The sequence below is a fragment of the Bactrocera latifrons genome, unplaced genomic scaffold (genome assembly GCF_001853355.1).
Source record: "Bactrocera latifrons isolate USDA-ARS-PBARC rearing strain unplaced genomic scaffold, ASM185335v1 scaffold_22, whole genome shotgun sequence".
In the NCBI taxonomy this organism is placed as follows: domain Eukaryota; kingdom Metazoa; phylum Arthropoda; class Insecta; order Diptera; family Tephritidae; genus Bactrocera; species Bactrocera latifrons.
The window spans coordinates 538,716-558,437 of record NW_017535741.1 but is presented as its reverse complement, the minus strand read 5'-3'; the positions used below and the strand labels follow the sequence as shown (position 1 = coordinate 558,437).

Sequence of the window (19,722 nt, the reverse complement as noted above, 5' to 3'; positions counted from 1 at the left end):
TCAGCCCAAGGTCCTCTTTATAACCCTCAAGACATTGCTCAGAAGTTTGCGGACACATGGTCAGATAATTCCATCAGTCATAATTTTCACAATGATTTCAACACCTTAAAAAGCCAAACAATCTCTGAAAACTACAATAACCCACCTCCCTCACCCAGAGCCGTCCAAGCAGATGCTCCCATCACGTTAAGTGAATTCGATGTAACAATTGCATCGATGACTGGTAAAACTCCAGGATTGGACAAAATTTCCTATCCCATCCTTAAAAATCTCCCTCGATCCCTTAAAATACGAATAATTTCTCTTTACAATAAAATCCTCAACGAGGGAATTTATCCACAGGAGTGGAAGACAGCTTCCATCCTTCCCATCCTCAAGCCCAATAAACCTACCTCTCAAATAGAAAATTATAGACCCATATCCTTACTTCCTTGCATGTCCAAAAGTCTGGAGAAAATAATATCTGTAAGAGTTATGTGGTTTGCCAAAGCAAACGCTTTTATAAAACCCCAGCAATTTGGCTTCCACAAAGGTTTAGGAGTAACTGACTATGCATCTACGGCTTTGCCAAACCGAAATCACGTTTCTGGGCTAAGTTTAGACTTTGAAAAAGCATTTGACAGGATTGGACTTCACATGGTACTCAGGGAACTTAAAAAATGGAATGTTGGCGAAAAACTATATAATTTAATAAAATCGTTTTTGAACCACCGCAAATTTTTTGTTATTGCCAATATGCATAAATCCGGCCTACACGATCTGTTTAATGGCATACCACAGGGATCACCCCTTTCTGTTGCGTTATTTACCAAGAGCATTGTAAATATGTTAGAGTAAGTCTTTTTTCTAGATTGAATATAATTAAATTCTTATCATCTAAATACTGCTTGTTACATACAAATACTCTCGTCAATATAACAAAAGCTTTAATATTATCTAAAATTGACTTCGGACTTTGGATTTACGGACATAGCGCTAATACAAACATTAAGCTTTTGAACGCTCCCTACCACGCAGCAGTCAGAAGAAGCATTCGCGCCTTCCCAAGTCGGACGGATCCAAGTCAGACACCAGCACAACGTTTGCTGTAACAAACCAGCTAGGTGTTACTATTATGGTCGGTTACTTGCCATTATACTCCTCGGTATTTACTGCCGAAGCAGCCGCAATATTTGAGGCAGTACAATTTGCTTCCCGAATGGGAAATAAACGCATTATATGTACCGACAGTAGATCTGCAATTGAAGCTATGTTTAATACCAATAATGAACCTTTAATATCCAATATTCGTAGCATGCTATTGCAAAGCAATAACTGTATAAAAATAATGTGGGTGCCTAGCCTAGCCATATCGGAATTTATGGCAACGAAAGTGCCGATAAAAAAGCTAAAGAAGCTTCCAAACAACCACTTCACTTCTTTGACTATTTCAGCGATAAAGATATACACAGACTTGTTGAAACATATGTAAATGAAATACAAGTAAGAGAATGGAGTAATCACGATCACCACTACAAAAAATCTAATCCTGCGGGAACAAAGCCTTTATACCCAGGAAAAGCAACTTGTAAAAATATAAGGACATTTATAAGACTTCGAATAGGACRCACAACTGCTACACATGCTCACATCTTAAATGGCGTAAATAAACCAAATTGCGTGTTCTGCRGATYAAATGATCTCACAGTTATACACCTCCTCGATACCTGCCCGGCACTTCAACGAATCAGAGCTAATGTTTTTTCTAACAAAAAACCTTCTTTATATCAAGAACGGACTGATGACAGTAACATAAAAATCATATCTAAATATATTTCGCTTTGCAAATTAAATATTTAGTTTAGTTACATACATGCACCCATTTACTTTTGCTTTGAAATTTATCTTTTTTATTGTATCTAAATTTACGTTATACAAATCGATCTCAAATGTGAATATAATAGACTAAGATTTTATAACATAAGCTGAAGGCCCTGGCAGCCAGTGCTTATTATTTATTTATAATTATTTCTCTTTTAAATAAATAAATACAAAAAATATTTTTCAAAATATTAGTTTATCTCTAACGTACGGAAATAAAGGAACTCATTCCCATAGTCTTAAGTCAGAACTACACGGTGGATGACTCATCAAATTGATGTTTTGAGTGCTCGAAAATTACAGTGTTTTCGGTCAAATATTGAGAGCTAGCATTGTCGTGGGGAAGAGTGATGCGTCTTCAGCGTTTGGTTTTCCTAATTTCTTGTTGTATACCACTAAGAATATGGAGATTCATCGTTGAAAATAGAATTAAGATTATAGGTGCATTGTTGTCAAAATAATGGAAATCGTCCAGTCTGACATGTAAGACTTGTATAGCTTATTTTGTTGATAAAAAATTCACTCCAAGATAAGCTTGTGAAAATCGACTCTCTAGCTAATGCGTAGGTAATATACTATTTTTTTATGATATGCTTTATATAGAGAAAGTCATGCCAACTAAAACCTTGGTGGTATCAGGAGTCTTAGTTTTCCAATCGTAGTTTACAGAGCTGCATCGATTTTACCAGAAAATCTACTGTTGAAATACGTCTTAAAGTCTGGCGATGGGTAGCATTTATCGAAATTTAAACATTATTTTTCGAGAGAAAAGTTCTGCGAAAGATTTATGGTCCTTTGCGCGTTGGCCACGGCGAATATCGCATTCGATGGAACGATGAGCTGTACGAGATATACGACGACATTGACATAGTTCAGCGAATTAAAAGACAGCGGCTACGCTGGCTAGGTCATGTTGTCCGGATGGACGAAAACGCTCCAGCTCTGAAAGTATTCGACGCAGTACCCGCCGGGGGAAGCAGAGGAAGATGAAGACCTCCACTCCGTTGGAAGGACCAAGTGGAGAAGGACCTGGCTTCACTTGGAATATCTAATTGGCGCCACGGAGCGAAAAGAAGAAACGACTGGCGCGCTGTTGTTAATTCGGCTGTAATCGCGTAAGCGGTGTCTACGCCAATCAAGAAGAAGAAATTCATCTAATCTTAGTTTTAATAGTGGGTCGGCTTATAATGAAATCTAAAAGGTAAATGCATCCAAACAATTGAGTTCAAATAAATGATGGTTGAAAGTACCATTCGTTGTGAACTGTTTATTTAGAAGTTAGAGACTCATCTGTTTTGCTTACATTCATCGCCAATCTTGCTTTCAAATTTTTATGTTCTTTCCCATTTTTTATAAGCTCCACTTTAAGATTTATTAATAAAATATCCATAATTAGACTTCTGTCAGCTACATATGTGTGCATTCCTGAAGTTTCCAATAACGGAATTTATAATTCTTTTGTTAATTTGCGCTTGCCGTTCTGATTTTATCAGATCTTAACAGCTGAGTCTCCATAACCACCGCCTGTTGCCTCACCTCAAACGATAACAGAAAAACCAATGTCTTATTTCTTCGCTCCTCACGCCATTTCCGCTTTCTCACTTTACATTTCACATATTGTTTGATAAGTATTTCAACTGCGGATTTTCACTGATTTAAGCATTTATACAAAAGCAGAGGCAATTTAAAATTTTCCATTTCGCGCTGAATATCCTTCGGTGTATTTATCGACGGCTTATGTGTGTTGTGTTTCAGTATTTGTCACTGATTCCCTTTGTTTGCTTCCTATTTATAGCAGTCTTTGTATTGGCGTAAATTTAAAAAATTCGAGATGCGAGTCTGCAGAGAAAATTAAAAGAGCTTTTTGGGCAGAAAAAATGTATATACTTATATATACCGTTTATTAGAGATATGTATGTTAATTTTTCGGAAATCGGTATTATTATATAAGACAAACTTTGCGTGGAGAACGGATTTGAATTGAGTCAACAATTTCGCTGGTCATGAATTAAAAATTTTATTGATCCTGTCAAAAGAGTCGGATCATGGTTGGTTTCATGGGAATTGTAAAAAGGCAGAATGCATGCAAAGAGACAAAACATAAATATGGAATGTCGGGGTCGATTCTAAATAAGCAGGTCAATTCTACAGTATTCAGAACTTCGTTGCGTGATGGTCAATAAACCCATTCACTATGAGGGAGTCAAATACGGCGAAAGCATTCCAGCAGAAACCGATTTAGAGAGTAGTTCGTTGATAGGAAGCATACAGGCCTCGTTATGTAAGCATAAATCTTCATCATCTGCGCCCTTCCTTGTGCATCCACGGTGCATAATTAGTAAACGACCGGCCGTCTGTCTTTCAAGTTGCGAACATCTCCTTTCCCCAGATGCTTCCGGCTAGTAACTTGTTGATTTGTTGCAGCTCTACGCTTTGGCAATAAAGGAAATGGCTATCAAACATGACACCCAAAATTTTAGAATTATTTTGCCATCTTCCTCCAGTTTGTAAATATGAGCGTCAGGATTCTTGCAATGAGGAAATCATAGGTGTTAACTACGCATGTAATTGATTGAAGTCCCCGACGTCAATATCGTGTAATGTATGTACAGTGGTACCTCGACATACGAGTTTAATTCGTTCCGCAACCCTGCTCGTATCTTCAATTACTCGTATCTCGAAGTAAATTTCCCCATTCAAAACAATTGAACTACCATTAATCCGTTCCAACCACCAGAAAATGTCACCCCAGTTATTTTTGTTACGTGGTTTTGAATAATAAAAACGTATTTATAAATATCAAATATTTTTTACACAAAAACAAAAAAGAGAATGTAAAGAAATAAATTAGATATCCTCACTGGTCTTTCCCTTTTTCGCTAAATTTTTCTCGCTTTCACCTGTAGGCCGTTTAGAAAAAAACATGTTCAAGGAGGTTTGTTTCTTCCTCCCTCTCAGAATGTTCCGGAAATGAGTTAGGCAAGGTCAGATGCACGACCTTTTGCCACTTTCTCTGGGTGTTTTTTTTCACGAACTGTGAAACTCTCTCCCACATTCCTAAGATCTCCTTTATCTCACTTGTAGAAATAACCTCCTCCTCTGACTCCTCAAAACCAATTTCTTGCATAACCTCAGTATGCTGCTGTGACTGTAACTCTTGTATCTCCTCAGTCGTCAGTTCCTGAGTGTGCTCCTCGATGAGCTCGTTCACGTCTCTCTCTTCCCCCTCTAGACCCATGGATTTCCCAATCTTCTCCTCTACTGAAACACCGGGTTCCAATTTTTCATAAATCCTTTCAGGCCACTCGTATCTCGAATTTCGCTCGTAACTAAAAGCTAAAAATCACTTGCTCGTCGGCTCGTATCTCGAAAAACTTGTATGTCGAGGTACTACTGTATATGTATATTAAATATTTCTAGCTCCACGTTGCCTGACGCAAAGCTATAATATTTTAGTGTAACATCCCAACGTTCTGAGAGCCGTGGAAGCAAGTTGACAAAGGAATTCTCATAACTCAAAGTCGCCAACAACCATTCAACACGAAAGATCGAGTCAAGAAAAACTAGTAAAACCATGTCATGCAATTCCACATCAGCCGGGATACACCTATAATAACTCGCTCGATGTTCCCATGGCTAATGGTGGTCTGATAAATAGCATAACCTCCCGACTTTATTTCTGTGGAGAACAGTACCTTCGTTAACTTCAATAAAGCTAACTGAGTCGTCTTCACAGAATTTTCTAAATCCATTGGCCCTCATGGAATAAAATCGGAGTGGTACCTGGATAACCCGCCAACAAAGGAATCCTATCGACCGATAACTCTCTTTTCCACAGTAATAAAGATATATATAACTTATGTCAACATGTAAAAAAAAATTCTTTGGTTTATATTTTGTAATAATTTTCTATTCTATTCTGATAATTTTAAAAAATCTTAAGTTAATTTTAATATTTCAGAAAATACGAAAAAAGTAAACCCTTCATAAAAACTTTATCAAATTACATTGAAACGCAACCCTGTTATTGACAGTTGATTTTGCTTACTTTACTAGTCAAATTTGTTTTGTGGTAGCAACCCTTGTACCATGCTAACAACGCTTTTGGAAACAATTGTGCAAAGTGCTGTCATTTTCTAAAAAAAATTGTAAAAAAAACCGCATTTTATCCTGTATTAAATGTTTTAAATCAAGTATAAGATTATCTTGGCATCTTTTTATACTGCAAAACGGCTTTAGCTCTTAACAGTAAATATAAAATATGGAGTCTTTGGACATCACGCTACAATTGGGACAGATGCTGTTGGTGCAAACAGCCAGTGAATTATTGACAGGCACATTAAAGTTTGTTGATCCAAAGCGCAGGATAATTGAATTAGAGAACCCTTATGACCAGCGTTCAAATTGTCAATATAACACGCCGCAAATTTTAGCTTTTCCTCAAATTAAAAAATTACAGATTATAAGAGAAGATGAACCTTCGAGTAACTCAAATAGCTGCAGTGATTCGATTACATCACCTGCATCATCAGAAAGTAAACTTGCAACATCAGAAGAAAGTGATATCTCGCTTAGTACATCTGAATTAGATCTGATACACGAGCAACTAAATTCGATGGTATACATTACGCAGACTGATCAGAAATATCACAAAGCATTAGCAGACATTCGTGTCCAACCAGTTGTTGCACTTATTATCGAGCCGGTGGACTATGGTCGCGCACATCGCACATCCGTGATGGTACTAGCCACGTTTCAAACCGTCTACATATTCGACATTATAGCATTAGGTAGCATATTTCGGGAAATGAAGCATCTACTTGAGGCTGAGAGACCTCGGAAAGTGGTACATTATAGTCATAAACTAGTTGATCACCTTAAATATCGGCACGACGTTAAAATAGGTGGAATTTTCGATACTTTTGTAGCGGTATCTATCATACGAGGGATCAAAGAACCATTGACTTTAATAGAAGCTGTTGAGAAGATATTAAATGTAACTCAAATTTTCTTTCATCCTGAGGAAGAAAGCACTGTAATATAAAATGTATATATAATTTTTTCTTTAATACTAAATATAAATTATTTTATTTCCTTAGTTACCCAACGACCCATATAAACGGCCGCTGACTTTAGTAGTACGTCTACTATTGGCAAAAAAAGCAATAATGCAATTAAAATTGCATGAACATCTTCTTCATAAACACATGCTGAATAATTTCTACAATCAATGTGAGATATTTTCAAAAACATTTTGTGAAAGTGAAGATGCCACTACACCTTTGGGAATGCAACGTAAGAGTCGAGCTGGCTTTCAGCATATAAAACGTAGTGAAAAAGATTTTGATTTCAAATTCAATGAATTAGCAGAATGAGAATGAAACCCTTTTCGTGCTGTTCAATATTTTGTGTATTTAGAGTAAATACAAATTCAAGTGCGATGCACCTAGTTTTTAATTAATTAACCATAACTAAAAGTATAACATCAACATCGTGCATAATGATTATTGGCTGTGAAAAAAAGCTTTGAAGCATTACAATATCAATATTGCTCTCAGACGGTACGAATGTAGGTTAAATGTGTTCATTTACTGTTAAACGAAGAAATAATAACAAATAAACTAATTTAATTACAATACCATAATTAGTGAAATAATTTAAATTAATATCGTACTTATATATTGACGTCACAACAGCATAAATGTAATGGCAATTAGAAGAGAGATCAAAGCGAAAGGATCTCGGTGTTGGACCAAGACCGGTTATTTTGTTGGTGTGTTGAATTCTAAGTGAAAAAACTAAGGACATCGCATTAATTAATTGCTGCGGTGGCGTTAATACGTAAGAATCATTATTTTTAATAAAAGATTTCATATTGAAATAGTATTTTTTTGAACTTTTATATGAAGTACAAACTTGATTTATTTAGCATGCGATTTTTTTGATATTTTTAAGTTTAAAAATTGCAATTATAATATAATTTTCAAAACTATTTACATTTTTATATGTATTTTGATGTTTCAAAGCTTAAACTTAAATATAATGACATACGCCTATTGGCGCATCAATCCTCCCTTAGTTCATTCTTTTATGTTCTTTTAAATCTACGATATAGGATACATTTATAAGAAAACACATGCTTATTTGTAAAATTTTCACAGTTAATAGCAACCAGTTTCTGGAGATAATATATTTGCCGTTGCGAATAATTTATTCTTTCAATAACAGCTAATAAATTAGAATATATTACTTGTAAGCAACTTCAAATGACTGTAACCGAAACGGACCCGGCCGCTACAAAAACAATAAATTAAATGAAATGATTAAAGATTAAAGGTAGGGTAAAGCCATTTATAAAAGATATGCCAACAGAATATCCTTTTCAATTTTCAAAACTGCAATTTTATTTAAAAAAAAATGGTTTCGAATAATTTTTTTCTTATCTTAGTTAATCAGAAGCCCATCCGGTTACGGACCATGTTTTGAAAAATATCGAGAAGGCACTCTGGAGCTAAGAACATATGTTGCCAATCCACATTGCTTGTGCCTAATTTGTAGTTGTTGAATTTTCAGTTAATTAAACTTCGATATTTTGAAGATAATCTCTTATAACACTTTATTTGACAAGTCGGACCGCTCGATAGTTTAAAATATCCGGGTTTCCAATAGAGATGATATAATTTCTAAGTGTCGTCTCGGCCTTTTTAAGATGTCATGATCTTTAATTTTTTTTCAGTGTATTCAGTAATGTTTACAATTTCATCATGGAAAGATATACGCAGGAACAACGTTTACAAATTATTCAATCTTATTATCAAAATAATAATAAATAATTAAGAAAATCGTGTTTTCCGAAGAGGAAAACTTTCATCTGAGTGGCGCGGTAAATAAACAAAACTCAGCTATACCTTCCATAAAGCTTGAGAGAGTTGAAAATAATTGAATTTAAATTAATTAAACTTTTTTATGTTGTGTTTTCAAAAATATTAACTAAACATATTCACTATTTAACATATTTCAATGTACTAATCTCAAATACTGATTACAAAAAAAAATTTAATAACATGTCTATAATTAAAAATTTCACAAAAGAATTTTCGCTCTTGCGTCATCATATTCAATACTCTAGAGTAGTGACCGGCTAACTTACATATTCAAACGATTTATATTAATCATTTTAGAATTTTGTAATTTAAAAATTAAATTCCCAATTTTTGCACCCAGACATTGAGGGCTAAAATTTAAGTTCACAATTTTAATTCCAATTCTTTGAATAATAAAATGGCACCCTTACCAACAGGTAGCACCTTTACTAATATATCTGAACTTTTACAACAAAAAGAGCTATGTTAACCAACAAGTACAAATGAATTTAATTTAAGTACAAAGTTGCTAAGCAAAATTTGTAAATATTTGAAATGTATTTTAATTTTTAATTGAGTTTGGAAAATGTTTATGTTCTTTGAAGAAACAATATTTGAGTTGAAGTTAAATTACGTTTATTAATGAAAATTATACATTTTTCAAAAATCGAGCCATGTTTGAAATAAATAAATTTCATAACTAATTCACAAATCTATGAGTTTTATTTTCGGTTTTGTGACATTATATACCAGCTGTGTTTCAGCTAAACCAATGCAGCGTCTTGGTAAATCGAATATTTTTTACAATTTATAATGTCAAGAATATATACAATTTAAATTCGATCTGATGTCTTTCAATTGTGTATAAAAGAAACTACTCAAGAAGAGAGCATATCTTAATCGGGTGTTTGGTGTTGGTCGGATGTAAAATACAGGATAAAATACTTCCGGATGTGGGTATATGCATGTATAAATGTTCCGGAAACTTCAGTAGTAAGCCCTCACAGCGTTAATATTTTATAGTGTGTTTACAATTTTTCGAAATTACTTTGAATCGTCGGAGCCAACTCTTAATTAACTTCTCGCACCTAGTTCGTGGAATTGTGTACCTCCTCGATCCCTGTTCAAAGTTCTTCAGCATTTTTGATTCTTTTTTCTTTTCTTGTTTGTTTAACAGCTACAGTTAAATCAAATAATTAAATTTCTTTGTTCAATTAAATCGTTAGAATCCGATTGTAAGAAGTAAAAACGAAAAAGCTTGATAACGGCATCAGCTTACCGTTATAAGTTGTGGAAGTCAAGGCATAAACTAATGTTACAAATTATTCCGATCCACTTATTTGAAAAAATTAAAAAGGACTAAAAAGTTTTAGTTTTATTTTATACATCTTTAAGAGATACGTACATATCAGTTTAATAATAAAATTTTGACTATTTTGTATTATTTAAATAATTTTCAAGCATGACAACTATTTGCGCCAAAAACAGCATAGAGTGAGAAAATCTAATTTTGTACTTCAGTTATGACATGCTATGCAACCCTGTTGATTATTTTGGCAAATATTTTTATGCATTTTCTCTCTTGTTAGGTTTTCGAGTTTGTTTATTTACCTTTAATCAATGCAATTTTTTTGCCGCAAGTGATTGAATTAAATAACAATTTAGGTACAGAGATATTTATGCAAATTCTCTTTTCTCGGGGTTTCGTGTTTGTTTATTTATTTTTACTGACGAATTCTTTTGCCGAAAGCGGTAGATTTTAACCATATTTGCGTTTGCTTAAACGTATAATATATTTTGTGAATTAAAGAGCTAAGAATATGAGTGGGCTATTAGGCATTGCAGAAATTTTCGATTCATTTGATAATGTTTACCTGCTAAGCACTGTGACGATGCTAGCTGCCGTTATACTAGCATTCTACTTTTCCCATTTGGTGAAGGATATTGGGGTGATTGTTATTAAGAATACTTTTAGTAAAAATTAACTAATTACTATATAAAATAGTTGTATGGCTCTCGCTTGGATCGTGAAGTTGAAGAGCAGCCTAATCTACTGACAGCTGAGGGCAATTTATATGACTGCAGTGACGAAGGCGAAGTCGACACGGATAATCCGTTAGGTGATGGTCTAGTTAGTAAAATGAAATCAGCGCGGCTCAAAGAGTTGGAAGCTCAATTGACGCGCGACCAATTGGAGGAGGAAAGAAAGTGAGTATCATAATGAGGAAAATAATTAGTGATGCTTATGAAAACATAATTTTCTAGAATCGAACGAGAACAGCTTGCGGCGATTTTTGAACTGTTAAAGAAGCAGGAGGCCGACTTAAACACGAAGGAAATCGACGAGCGAGAATTAGTTGCTCAACTAAATTTGTATCGCTAAGGAAAATCCAAAATGCCAGTTTTTTAGACAACACCTTGTCTATTAAGTTTGTGCAGCAATAAATAAACACAAGCTGTGTTTATCTAGTCTAATGTTCGTTAAATAACGTAGTATTTAGTGAAATTGTCTGGTATTAGCAAATTTTAATTAAAATAACATTCAGTTACTTAATATATATACATTTTTTTATTATTTAAAACGGCCTAAAAAAAGAAATGTATCTATCAAAGACAGTAACAACGTTTGAACAGATAAAAGTAAAGCTAATTCATTTAGTAAATACCTTGAAGCAACTTTCACCCCTTTTGATCAAAAATATAAGTCAAATTATGGTTTTGTTATCAAATTACTAAAATAGATTGCAAATAAAATGTATTTAACAAAAAAAAAAATTATTTACTAGGTTACCCGCCAAGCTTCACTGTGGCTGATATATAGATAATACTACTACTACCATTTATATGATTTCTATTAGTTGCATTATAACTATTAGTTAATGAGATATAGCAATTTTGGAAAGCAACTTGTGTTAGTTTACAAAAAAATGGATCATAAAGCATTTTGTGTGTTAATAAAGCAGGCAAACCCACCGTTGAAACATATTTGCTAAGCTGGAAACAGGTAAAATGAGCACCGAAGACAATGACGCTCTAAAGACAGTCGGGTCTACGAAAACCGGAACGGACCCGGATTTTTATCCCGCCAAGGACTGTCGACTCGGCAAAATTTCTGCCGTTACAACAAAAACAACAACAACAACAACGCCCTAAAGAAGATCCGTGCAAAATAGGTGTCTCACAAGTTCATAATCCCCCAATACAAACAACGAATAACTGATTCTGAGAAGTGTTCGAGTGCTTTTTAATCGTAGTGAAACCGAATTTTTGCGTCGGTGAGTGACAATAGGAACATTGAATGAATGAAGATAGGGAAAGCACCGCGACTTTTGATCTATTGTGCCCTCTCCTGCCTCACAGTGACTCGCTTAGCCCCAGCACATTAATGAAGTCCAATAGACTACCGGGTGCGAGCGAGGCAATGAGATCCCTATCCGGAAACATTCTCATGGGTTCGGGTCTTACCATCTTGGTGAAGGCTGCGGAGCGGGCGAGCTCCATCAAGACCCACTGGAGTCCAATCGACAGTCATTCTAGTGGACTGCACATGATGAACCGGTTCTCAGATGTGGAAAGGCGAAAAGGTCGGCTCGGATGCACGTGGTATAATACATACTCAACGACTGATTACTGAGCCAGTTATAACCTATTTCACTGCGTATTAGATTACAGTTATTTTCTACAATTATATACTATTCCAACACTTAGTAATTGTTTAATTTTTGAGGAAGAATTTGTTTAAAACTGTATGCATATAATCAAATGATTCCTACAAAAATTAATTTTTAACAAATACTTATAATTAAAAAATATATTAAAATTATATTTAAATTTTTGCGTTTATGAGCATCCTATGTTCTTACCCCAGTTCCAAACTACCTCCCCACCAATTTTTAGCCAAATCCGTGCAGCCGTCTTGAGTTATGAGGTGTAACTAACAGGACACTATTATATATATAGATTGCACTGTGGCATTGATAGAAACTATGCATTAATAAGAATTATAGTAAATAACTAAGATAAAACATGTATATTCAAACTTTCACAGCAAGTGTTAAACTTTCATCCAGCAACAAACAACGCTTGCCAACGTAATCTGTGTTCACCTCCCAAAATGACGCGTTGTCATCAGCCTCCTCAGCGTCATCATCATCATCATCGTCCATCCAACGCTGCTCATCGGCAAACACAGCAAAGGGCTGCGCATCCGTGTCATTTAGCGCGAACTCGGCAATGCTGCGCATCTGTTGGGGGGGTTTTGCTATAATATCGACAAAAGCGTGTTGTGCTGCTTGCACGCCCAGACATGTGGAACTTTCATAAAGATTGCGTAATTGTATAAAGTGTTGGCCAGCCACCAAACGATGAGTCTCGTCTTGATAAAGTTTAACTTGTGCCGCCCAATTTAACACTACTGTAGTGTGTGGATCTGTGTCCGCTATAGCGCTGTTGAATTCATCTGTATTGATGTTGGTGTTGAAGAATAAAGTCTCATGTTTAGCCAAAAAGCCGTACATTTCGTGAACGGAAGGAATGTGTGTGTGTGCTTTATTAGCATGGATAGCGGGTATAACGTTAACAAATGAAACGCGTTCATAAAGCAACTTTACAGGTGGCGAAGTGGATTTGCTTTTGTTGCGTTCAAGGCGGCACTGGAAATTCATTGATTTGCCCATTGGCAGAAAGCGCGCTGAATGAAATAAAACCGATTTTAAGTCAACAATACCTTAAAAAAAAAGCATTTTTTCTAGCTTTTTAAACCAACTTACCGCCATCGCTGCCAGTAGAAATGCCCATCTGATTGGTAACTGTAAATAAAATTTGGCACATTAAAGACAACTTATAAATGCTGCAACTTACTGTAGAGCTTATTCCTGTTCATATTATGGTCGGCGCTATATACTCCAATGGAATTAACATACATATCGCTTGCAACAAAACTTTTCGCGCTACTCTCATTCTTAACAGCAACATCAAGACCCAGCTCGCCCGACAACGTGTTGCTTATCACACATGTCACTGCAGCATGCAGACTCTCATGCACTTGAAATTGCCAATTGTGGCGCACCAGACGGTATTTAATGGACGCACTAGTCCCATCTGGCAAACTATAGAAGAAGAGAAGACGCAATGTGAAATCGCCCTTCTGGAAGGGCGCCTGTATGTGCATCGACACAGTTGTGCACTCTTGGGGTTTCAAACTAACGGAGTTTTCATTTTTTAGCAAGCGGAAAACACGTTGACGACGCAGCTCGCGATCTTTCGATAACTTCTCGTTGGAGAGGTCTTTAACAGCTGTAGGGCATACATAAGTTATTACAAATTAATGTACAACGAAAATTAAATCTGGCTTAAAAGCCTTACATTTCAATATAGATAACGGTACTTCCGTATCTACATCTGTCAAAGTCAGCCAGCGCGGTTGATCACAGCAAAGGAAAACATCCTCGATCGGCACAATGCCAGAGTTTCGCAGGCTCACCACTACAGGCAGTATTTCACCGGCTATTAGGTCCGTTGGTAGTTGCGTGAAGCTAACAGACATGGCCGGCACAGCCGGTGTTACTTTAATGCTCATTTTATTATCCATCAACATTTGTGTGGTTTGTTTGCCTTTCACCTTAACTTGCGGCGTTACGAATTTCAGCATGCCTTGCAAATAGGCAGTGGGCTCCGCTGTGAGTACCACCTCACCCACGACGCCAATTATATTCAAAAGTCCCGTTAATTTTGGTGTAATTTTAAAGTGAATCGTATGTTCGCAGCGCTCATCCAATACGACGGAAGGCACACAGTTGGTTTTGATTGCGGCGCTAACGGCGGCTTTACCTGAAGTTAAAGGAAAATATAGTCTTTAAGAGCTTGACGTAAACCCATGAAAGCTTAATTACTCGGACTCTCTTCATTGTGGGTGTATAGCGATTCATTCGCAAGCATTTCGCCATTATCCAGCTGGAGTTGCCAAAGCAAATCGATGCCATTTAAGGTAATACTGCATTTGACAGTGTTAAATACCGTTACGGATAACTCAATCGGTTCTGGAAAATATATAAAAATAATATAATTCAAAGATACATCTAATCATAAAGACATTTCAGCTTTCTCAAAATTGCTCACCTCCTTGCACAGCCAGTGGATTTTCTATTGCCGGGCACTCCTTAGAGAAGAGAAAACGTGTTGGTTTGAATACCAAAGCCTTTTTGGGATCCACTGTTGCCACAAGCATCTCTTCCATTTTATTCCAAATGGGTTCATCCGCAAAATTCGACTGTAATATTTAAATATACGCTTTAAATGAAAATATTCTATCAAGAGCAACGGCGGGTTAAACCTCTATGTCAATACCGCTGGCGGCTACATGTTGTCCGCTAACCATAGTGCTGGGTGTGGAAAGTAAAACGCGTACCGAGTTTTGTGCCACCTGCGGCAACGCAAGTGCAAGAAGGCCCAATTCAGAGTTCCGCTTGATAAGTTCCTTAAAAGTATGAAAATAATAAAACAAGTGACAAATGGAAACTCTTTTAATACGCGAATAGAAAATATGTAATTAAAAAAATACCTAATCTAAAATCGAATGAAAAAAATAATGGTAATCCCAATTTTGTAATTAAAAAATAAATAAATTGTTTTAGTATTTATTTATTACGTTTTCGAGTTTGCGTACCTCGTGTTTTACATTTTGATTATCTTTTGAAAAGGAAAGCTTATTTTAAATAATGCAACAAATTCAACAGTTTTTGTCTTCTAAGTGTAATTGCTTTAAAGTATAGTGTTTTCGTTAGAAGATTTACAATATTTCCTTTTTCATAAACTTTCATTTCAGCTTTTAATTTAAAAACAAATTTTTTTATTACTCCAATTTTTAAACTGAAATTATTTTATTTTTAAGGGCTTAGTGGACCGATTTATATTTCTTCACAATCACCTGGGAGCAACATTTTAACAAATTTCTTTAAGATACTCACATATTAATTGTTTTATACGGTTTGAGGTCAACTAAGGAAAGATTTCGATCTGTTGGGCATCTAGATGGATTTCACCCAAATTAACCACATTACTTTTTTGACCCTATTCTAATAATAACGGTCAATTTTGAAAACGGTTTTGTCTATTTTGTTAAATACAAATGTGTTATGGAAATAGTTTGAGAGACATAAACGAAATCGTATCTAATGACAAGTGGTGCGACGCCCATGGTACAATTTTTGAGCTGATTAGTATGAAGTTATGAAGGTATTGGCTGTTGTTGTTGTAGCAGTTAACTAATCACCACTTGGGTAGTAGTTTCAATTTGGTTTTCATCAACGGCCGTTTATGACGAGCGGTTTGAGGGTCGACCATAGGAAGGGAGTGTTAAGTTAAGATAAATAGAAGAGGATTGCACCGCGACCTTACGTGTAGTGTGCCTTCTCCTAAGTCACAACGACCTACCTAGCCTTAGTGTATTGATAAATTCCAACTCGGCATAATTCTGCCGTTACAACAACAACAACAACATTAGAGCAGACTTACGCGATTATTGTGTGATACGTAGAAGTCCTCAAGAGACTCAAACAAAGGGTCAATCGGACCGACAAGACATCGCAGACGATTGGAGGTTGCACTACGACAACGAACCGGTTCACTCGAACTTTCTTCTAAACAGCCACTTCAGCAAGGCCGGCATCCAACGCTTCCGCAGCCACTCTACAGCCAAGATATGGCCCCCCGAACTTTTAATTAGTTTTTGTTTCCTTGCCAGAAATGGCAGATAAGAGGCAAGCATTTTGAGACAGCAGAGGGGATCCAAGCAGCATAAACCTCAAGGCTATTAAGGCGAATGCCTTCTGTGACGCCTTCAATGCTTGGAAATGGCGCTGGCAGCGCTGCATCGACGTAGAATGAGCGTATTTTAAAGTTTTTAAAGAATTGTAACGGTTGGTTCAATAAATTTTTTTTAATCGACTCAGWCCTATTACTTTTCGGACAAACCCTGTATCGTACAAGACCACAAATAAACAAAAAAATGAAATGTCAGCCTACCGTGTGCATTTGTATGTACTCCTTCAGGAAAATAATTTGCTGCTGGGCGCTCTGTTGACTGGCTGGATGCAACAAATGCGCGTACGAACTACTCGCCTCTTCGAGTCTCTTTAAGGCGCAAGCTTGCTTAGCCATTGTATATTGTATGTGATCTTCAGCCAAACTCCAGCCGCGACTCTCGAACACTTGATACGCCTGCTGATAGCAGCGGTGAGCGTGCTTCCTCTGGCCAGCACGTGAGTAGCGATTGCCCGAGAGCACAATGTTGAAAGCATACTTCCTATACATGGAGGGATGCGATGCCAAGTAACAGTATGACGCTTGCTCCAAAAGCAAAGCCGAACGTAAGTCGGCATCTTCACTAGTCATTCGTATAAGCTGATTGGCCGCCTCACCGTACATGCGCGATGTGCGTAGACATTCCATGCTCAGTAATGTGGCGCGCGTAGCAAATTGCTGCAATCTGTTGTGCGTTAGAATTACACATTAGTGTCATTTCTATAAAGAAGCGGTGTAATGCTTACTTGCAAACGTTTAGATAGGTTTTAATGGCTTCCTCCATGTAATCAAAGGTCTTGCGGTAGGCTGTGCCCAGCATAAACGCTGAAACGGCAGCCATTTCGAGCGCACCTGCGTAGTATTGCCAAGCGGAATCAGCGTCGAAATCACGTTTAGCCTGGTGGTAGGCCTGTGAACAAAAATCGATTACGCCGTAAATACCAAAGTGAGTGCTAAATTTGCGAAGAAAGTACTCACCTGAAAAGCAAGGTTATAATGCCCGAACATGAAGTAGAGATCGCCAAGTTTGCGCGTTTGCAATTCCGATGATTCATGAGTATAGCTATGGAAAGTGAAAACATCAATAAATAACGACGCTAACGCTTAACGGTTCACACTTACATGACAGCGTTTTGATTAGTCGCATTCGTAGCCGGTTTGCTGCTAAATAACCGTTTGGTGGCACTAAGCAAGGACTTGCTAACACCTTTTTTGTTTGTAATCTAAATTTAAATTACAAATTGAAAAGTAAATAAACACAACATTTATTTAAATAATATTACCGCTTCTGCGAGTACAGCCACCATCTGCTCAGCGTACGGTATTAACGCGCGTACCGTATAATCCTGGACGAAATGACGTAAATTCTCAACATCCATAGCATTTAAACAGCCACCATGTCCTGTTGTATCGCCGTCTGGTTCAGTTGCCCATACATTAGCGTTTATATTCTGCGAAGCTATGCTCTCGCTGCTTACTGAAAACTTCGAGCTCTGTCATAAAATAAATATATTGAAGAAGTTAATATTAAAAAAAGTGAAAAAAATGCAAACGCACAATAGCTTCCGTGGCGCTTTCTTGCACCGGACTCAAGGGATGTATAATGGCTATATCACTGCTGCTGTCAGTTGTGGTGGTGGACATTGCATCACTGAGCATTTGAATGTTTGGCATTGAGATCATGGACATAGCATCTTGTGGTGTTTTGGGGCCACTTATTTGATCCACTTGTAACTCCTACAAATTATTAGAAATAATGCTAAGACAATTATTATTAATTGGTGGGCTTACATTTCTTGGTTGACGTTTTATATAAGTTGCCCAATAGTCAGGCACCTCGCCAGGCACGGTAGCATCTAATGAGTTAATCTGTACCAAAAAACATTTATTATCGCCAAATGTAGACTTCAGAAGTTCGTAGCCTTGTTGAGCTCTACAAATAAATTGAACAAAATATAATTCTAATACTTAAAATAATATAAACACTGTATCATACTTAGATATATCTCCTTGTGAACCCTCATGCAGCACTACGTAACTATTAAGTACATTAGTGGGATTGAACCACTTTGGTAACTTTTGTGGTGTGACACTTTGCATTTGATGTACGCGTTGTGTAAGCTTTTGTGCACTCTCCACAATGTTCGGATCACTACTGCTCAGTACGATGAGGCAAGTAAGAAAATGGCGAGTGAACTCGTGGTCAGCGGGAAATTGCACAGTTAAGAAGGTTTCTCGCCATTGCTCGAACCACGGCTCTGAGGTTGGTAACTTTAATTTCAAATCTCCTAAAACACCAAAAATATATATATGCAGATAAATAAATATTTACAATTATTTAGTATTATGAGGTACCTAAGATTACTGATTTCGTTTCGTCATTATGTGCATTTGTTACTGCTTCATTGAGCATTTTACGCGCCAGTACCGTCTGCGGCGGACGCCAATCAACGTCACAGAAATTCAATCGTAAGCCTTTAATTGAAACACTTGTATCTGATACGTCACGAAATTGAGCTGTGAACAAACACATACATATGTCATATTTTTGCTTATTTGCAGTTAAGATTTTCAATAAAGGAAAACATTTTTACCGTCATTTAACAATTTTGAAAATGGTTGCAACATTTCCACGAAGGACAAGTTGTTGCGGCTACAAACTTCGTTGGCTAGTGGACTGCAAATCACACCCACTAGAGGAGAAAACATATTCTGTATAATCTCTCGGGCATTATACTTGTGCCCTGTTAAATGAATCATTGCAGCGTTAAAAGCAAGTTTAAATAGTATTCAATGTATATATTTTCGGTTATCTTAAATTCACACAAAAATTAACAGAAACAATTTCTGATGATACAATTGCAATTTGTCAGCTGTTCTCTAATAGCAATACAGGAAGAATAAAGTTATTGAAAATTTTTAGAGTAACAGGGTAATACCTAAAACTTAAAATTGTATTATTTATTTTATTTAAAAAAATAGTTAGGATTTAGAATAGTACCCCAGCATCAACGTTAAAATTAATATTTTTGCAATATTTAATGTAAAATAAATGGGTAGAAACAAATGGGTTATGTGTTAGTTTAAATAAAAGTTATATATATAAATGTAAAATTCTTTATAAAACGGAAATACACACATTTTAAATAGTTAAATATTTGAACTTTAAATGCAAATATCTTAAAAACCATAAATCAGC

General features: G+C 36.2%; 3 protein-coding genes across 3 annotated transcripts; 2 read left to right on the top strand and 1 right to left on the bottom strand.

Moving 5' to 3' along the window:
* The first annotated feature begins 5,938 nt into the window (after positions 1 to 5,938).
* On the top strand, positions 5,939 to 8,195 carry LOC108968543 (protein Exd1 homolog). The gene is made up of 2 exons (XM_018932637.1): positions 5,939 to 6,895; positions 6,960 to 8,195. The coding sequence occupies exons 1-2, from the start codon at positions 6,122 to 6,124 to the stop codon at positions 7,233 to 7,235; spliced, it is 1,050 nt and encodes a 349-aa protein (XP_018788182.1). The 5' UTR covers positions 5,939 to 6,121; the 3' UTR covers positions 7,236 to 8,195.
* A 2,098-nt stretch (positions 8,196 to 10,293) lies between these two features.
* On the top strand, positions 10,294 to 11,281 carry LOC108968542. Its single transcript, XM_018932636.1, has 3 exons — positions 10,294 to 10,672; positions 10,729 to 10,931; positions 10,989 to 11,281. The coding sequence occupies exons 1-3, from the start codon at positions 10,544 to 10,546 to the stop codon at positions 11,104 to 11,106; spliced, it is 450 nt and encodes a 149-aa protein (XP_018788181.1). The 5' UTR covers positions 10,294 to 10,543; the 3' UTR covers positions 11,107 to 11,281.
* A 1,457-nt stretch (positions 11,282 to 12,738) lies between these two features.
* LOC108968541 (trafficking protein particle complex subunit 8) lies at positions 12,739 to 19,397 on the bottom strand. Its single transcript, XM_018932635.1, has 17 exons — positions 19,118 to 19,397; positions 18,879 to 19,040; positions 18,520 to 18,811; positions 18,315 to 18,456; positions 18,081 to 18,260; positions 17,807 to 18,016; positions 17,646 to 17,746; positions 17,502 to 17,586; positions 17,270 to 17,433; positions 16,746 to 17,208; positions 15,055 to 15,198; positions 14,841 to 14,991; positions 14,615 to 14,761; positions 14,088 to 14,552; positions 13,584 to 14,018; positions 13,493 to 13,531; positions 12,739 to 13,413 (listed from the first exon to the last, which is right to left on the bottom strand). Exons 1-17 carry the CDS (start codon positions 19,281 to 19,283, stop codon positions 12,758 to 12,760), a joined length of 4,002 nt encoding a protein of 1,333 aa, XP_018788180.1. The 5' UTR covers positions 19,284 to 19,397; the 3' UTR covers positions 12,739 to 12,757.
* Positions 19,398 to 19,722: the final 325 nt, after the last annotated feature.

What these genes read in the sequence shown, in the direction of transcription:
- LOC108968543 (XM_018932637.1), top strand. Translation starts at nt 6,122, where the DNA reads ATGGAGTCTTTGGACATCACGCTACAATTGGGACAGATGCTGTTGGTG. An exon ending in ATCCTGAGGAAGAAAGCACT is followed by an intron (nt 6,896 to 6,959) that starts GTAATATAAAAT and finishes TTATTTCCTTAG; the next exon opens with TTACCCAACGACCCATATAA.
- LOC108968542 (XM_018932636.1), top strand. Translation starts at nt 10,544, where the DNA reads ATGAGTGGGCTATTAGGCATTGCAGAAATTTTCGATTCATTTGATAAT. An exon ending in ATTTGGTGAAGGATATTGGG is followed by an intron (nt 10,673 to 10,728) that starts GTGATTGTTATT and finishes TATATAAAATAG; the next exon opens with TTGTATGGCTCTCGCTTGGA. An exon ending in CAATTGGAGGAGGAAAGAAA is followed by an intron (nt 10,932 to 10,988) that starts GTGAGTATCATA and finishes ATAATTTTCTAG; the next exon opens with AATCGAACGAGAACAGCTTG.
- LOC108968541 (XM_018932635.1), bottom strand. Translation starts at nt 19,283, where the DNA reads ATGATTCATTTAACAGGGCACAAGTATAATGCCCGAGAGATTATACAG. An exon ending in ATTATAACCTTGCTTTTCAG is followed by an intron (nt 17,434 to 17,501) that starts GTGAGTACTTTC and finishes TTTTGTTCACAG; the next exon opens with GCCTACCACCAGGCTAAACG. An exon ending in AGTACATACAAATGCACACG is followed by an intron (nt 15,199 to 16,745) that starts GTAGGCTGACAT and finishes CATACTTTTAAG; the next exon opens with GAACTTATCAAGCGGAACTC.